This window comes from Mus pahari, chromosome X (assembly GCF_900095145.1).
Source record: "Mus pahari chromosome X, PAHARI_EIJ_v1.1, whole genome shotgun sequence".
NCBI lineage: Eukaryota > Metazoa > Chordata > Mammalia > Rodentia > Muridae > Mus > Mus pahari.
In genome coordinates, this window is record NC_034613.1 from 49667808 (window position 1) to 49672321 (window position 4514).

General features: G+C 42.5%; 1 protein-coding gene across 1 annotated transcript; it reads left to right on the forward strand.

The window, feature by feature from the left end:
* Positions 1-204: 204 nt before the first annotated feature.
* Positions 205-4257, forward strand: LOC110314304 (putative MAGE domain-containing protein MAGEA13P). Its single transcript, XM_021188739.1, has 2 exons — positions 205-307; positions 2797-4257. Exon 2 carries the CDS (start codon positions 2846-2848, stop codon positions 3806-3808), a length of 963 nt encoding a protein of 320 aa, XP_021044398.1. The 5' UTR covers positions 205-307; positions 2797-2845; the 3' UTR covers positions 3809-4257.
* Positions 4258-4514: the final 257 nt, after the last annotated feature.

Consider the following 4514-nt stretch of genomic DNA (forward strand, 5'->3'; position numbering starts at 1 on the left):
TTGAAATGTAAAAAAAAAGAAATTATCCAGAAAAAAAAAATAGAATCCAACAGGAAAAAAAAAAGACCTCTTTTCCTCCTCATGGGCCCCTCTTTAGTTCCAAAACCTATCCCACCCATTTAGACCAGATGTGAAGTAGACTGTCTTGCTTCACAGCTTCCTGTAACAGCAAGTGGATGTGACGTACAGTGACTTCCGGATAGTGACTTCCGTTTAGGCTCTGAAGAAGGTAACGAATCGAACAAAGCAGGGTGCGGACCTGTTTGTTCAGCTGAAGGAGGCATTGCAGGCCCTGTGGTGCTTGAAGGTAAGGATTTGGGAGAAGTTATAGGTACATCGGAGGTATTATCCTTTCATCACAAACAGACTAGCCTTTTCTGCCCCTCACTAGACCTCTGCTGCTGGCCCTTGTGGGGAAGGCCTGCCGCTTGTGGTTTACATCAGCCTCCATTTTGGAATCTGAGGGGTGTTTTCTCGGAAAGTTTTACCCTGGTCCATAAAGGGAGGGAGGCATACCTGGCAAGGCCAGAGGGACATCAGAGTGAGACAAAGTTATAGAATCTCAAGGACCTCTCTCAGACAGAACATAGCTTCTTGAAACCCAGCCACCCTGTGAGGCCTCAGAAACTGCAGCATCACGGCCTTCAAACGGCTTGACATCTGCATCGCGATCTCGTGGAGGGCCTATGTAGGGCCTGCACAAATACAAGTCAGACAGAGTCAGAGGGGCTCCCACTGCTGAGATGGGAAAGTAGGCATGAGCTTTCATTCCCAACAGGAAGCTTTTCTCCTTTTTAAACCTTTATTTATATTCCAGCCGTTACACCCCCCCACACACACACACACACACAGTTCCTCATCCCATTCCTCTTCCCAATTGTCTCCGAGAGGGTTCCCCCCCCCCCAACACCTTTTCTGGGGCCTCTTTTCTTAAGTTAACTACTTCTTGCAAAGGAAAAGTTAATTTCTCCCAGGAAGTTTCCCTGTGTATCCCAAACCAGCCCCTGTGCCTGGCAGTAGAAGGCCAACACAAAACAAGCTTTGAAATACTTTTTTTTTTTTTTTGGTTTTTCGAGACAGGGTTTCTATGTATAGCCCTGGTTGTCATGGAACTCACGCTATAGATCAGGCTGGCCTCGAACTCAGAAATCTGCCTGCCTTTTGTTTCAGAATGCTTTATTCAATTTTTAAAATTAACTAATTAATTAATTTATTTTTCCCCTTATTGGTCTTTTGCTTGTATATTATGGTTGGTGATTTTTGAAGGGATTTTCTCTCTCTCTCTCTCTCTCTCTCTCTCTCTCTAGACAATGATTTTCTGTGTGTGGGTTTTAGTTGTGTGTGTCTGCGTGCATGTGTATATGCCTGGGAACATGCATGTTTGTAAATATATATATGTTTGTGTGCTTACATGGAAGTACATTAATGCATGTGAGTGTGCACTCACATGTGTGTCTGTACATTTTTCATTCTCTTAGTTTCATTTTGTTTGTTTTGGTTTGTTCTTGTTTGTCTTCTTCATTTCCTTCCTTCTTTTTTTGTTTTTTGTTTTGTTTCAAGACAGGGTTTCTCAGTGTAACCTTGGCTGTCCTGGAACCCTTTTTTGTTTTTTGTTTTTGTTTGTTTTGTCTTTTGTTGTTGTTTTGTTTTGCTAAGAGAGAGCAAAAGACAGATTAGAGTTAGTAGGGTGATGAATTTGAGAGATCAGGGAGGAGATCCTGGAAGGGAAACCATGATTAGAATATATTATATAGAATAACTTTCCACTAAAAATATAATAAAAATTGAAAACTATTCTTTTCCCACTACTGGCCCTAGAAGGCTACAGACAGACATGCCTATATGAGAATCCCTTCATTTCCAAGTTGTCAGGGACTTCCCAAAGGAGGGGCTTGTTTATATGTTGGGCATTTTGTTTTAGATTTTTATTTACATGCGAGGAATCTGAGATGGTGAGATTTTGTTGCCAGATGGGAAGACTCTGAGGGAGGACTAACGGACATCTAATTCAAGCACATACTGCATTGTGCTGCTGCTGCCAAGTTATAAAAGATACTAAGCAGGAGTCGCTGTATGGGTCATTTTCTCTTTCTTTCTTTCTTTCTTTCTTTTTCTTTTTCTTTTTCTTTTTCTTTTTCTTTTTCTTTTTCTTTTCTTTTCCTTTCTTTTTTACTTTTCTCTTAGGGAGGGAAGTCATTTTCCTATGTCAGCAGAGGTGGCTATATCTTAAGTTATGTTAGCCAGTGTGAGGACCCTGAATAAGATACGTGGGATTCCCATACCACTGGAGATTTGCTGCTCCTGCCCTGGGAGACCCCACTTTCTGGTTTACTGATTTGTTGTGCTAGTATTACCCACTACAGTGTCAAAGGATTAACTGTTTATCAAAGAGAGGTGTCTCAGGCCTTTCAAGAGTCATTTAGAGGATGAAAGGAGGGTCCCTTTTATAGAAACAGATGGAGTCTAGTCCCTAATGACTGCTATTAGGGCCCATTTGTGCCATAATTGTGTGGACCTTGCAAAATCTACTTCTATCCAGCAGTTAGCCCTGGGGATAAGCCCAAGTCCGTGCATGTGTTCTATGACCTAAGCTCCTCTCATGAATTACTCATATGGAAGCTATAGGTACAAAGGGCATGGTTAGTGAACTAAGTAATATACCGAGACCATAGAGCACAAGAGAGTTCATAGGAGGCAGGCCCGTGAGACCCAAGAGAACTAAGGTAAATATTGAAAAAGCCTTTGTCAATGCTGACAGGTTACAAAAGCCTCACATTTTTTTTCTCTCACCTTCAGGCCACTCTCCATCAACTTTCTCCGGCCACTTATTGGAAAACAAATTACCATGTCGCACATTCAGAGGCATGATCAAGGCTTTGAGGGCCAGCTAGAGGAGGGGGTTCCTGCAGCTAAAGAGGCAGGCTCCTGGGAGAAGGTAGCTGCCTCAGAGAGTTCCCAGGAAACCGCCTCATCCTCTGCTTCCACCCAAGCTTCTGCATCAAGCAAAGCAAGCAAAGGTTCTGGTGGTCAAGCAGAGGGAGATCAGAGTACCTCAAATGCCTACCTCCGCTCCAAGCTTTTGCTCAACAGTAAGTTTCAGAAGAAGGTTACTGATCTGGTGAAGTTTCTGAGTATCAAGTATATAACAAATGAGCCTGTCACAGAAGCAGAAATTCAGAAGAGTGTTGGTAAGGAGCACAGGGGCTACTATTCATTGATCTTCAAGCATGCCTGTGAATGCATGGAAGTAGTCTTTGGCATTGAAGTAAAGGAAGTGGATGCCTTGAACCACACCTACCTGCTCCTGAAAATCCTTGACCTCACCTATGATGGGCGGATCAGCAATGAAGAAGGGATACCCAAGACCGGCCTCCTGGTGCTTGTCCTTGGTGTAATCTTCATGGAAGGCAACCGTGCCTCTGAGAAGAAGATCTGGGAGGTGCTGAGTATTGTTGGTGTGTATCCTGACCAACATGATTTTATCTGCGGGAATCCCAGAAAGTTCATCACTGAAGATTTGGTGTTAGAGAATTACCTGGTGTACCAACCTGTACCCCACAGTGATCCTCCAACTTATGAGTTCCTGTGGGGCCCAAGAGCCCAAGCTGAGACGAGCAAAATGAAAGTCCTGAAGTTTTTCTGCAAGGTTGCCGGAAGTAACCCTGCTTCCTTCGCCGGTTTGTATAAGGAAGCTCTGGAAGATGAAGAGGAGAGAGCCCGAGCTCTACTTGCTTCCACAGCCATTTCTACTGAAGTGGACAATTCAGGTTCTGGGGACAAGCCCAGTGGTGTCTCCCACTCTGAGTAATTAGGCTGGTTCTTCACACCATGTTTAAAGAGAGCAATCAAGCCTTCAAACAGAATTAATTTCTTTTTCCTTTCTGTACTCTTTCAGATGTTTCTCTTTAAAAGGTTTGTTAGCTTTAGAGTCTAGATTCATTCGTTGGACTGCTCCCACAGTTGTTACTGATTGCTGGATTTCAGAATAGGAACCTTACTGTTGTTAAAAGCAAATTGAGAACATTTTCAGCTTTGAGGCCTAGAGGAAGACCAGATAGCATTGGACTGAATTTTCCTTAGAAATGGCAGAGTAGTTAAATGGTATCACTAAGTCAAGAAAGGTGTAAAAATATGGTTAATACTGGAATTCCTGGATTCTTTCAGTCTGCATTGTGAAACTTAAGATGTGGACCTCACTTACTTGGTTTAGTCAAGATTGCACGAGAAATTAAAGCTTAATAAACTATACTGACTTGTTTCCTCAGCAGTGTTTGTTCTTTGGAGGACATTTTAATAACAGTGGAAAATTTCAAAATATCAGTGATGGATATGTAGTCGTGTGAAAAACAATTTTAAAAAGGACTAAGGAGATGGGATTCCAAATGACATCTGTCATGTATAAATGCTTTGAGCAGAGGCATTTTGGGGACTTTCAGAAACCACAGATATTTCTGTGAGTACTAATCTGTTAAGGTAGATGACAGTTGTAAGTGTTCCTGCTCAGATGAAAGGGT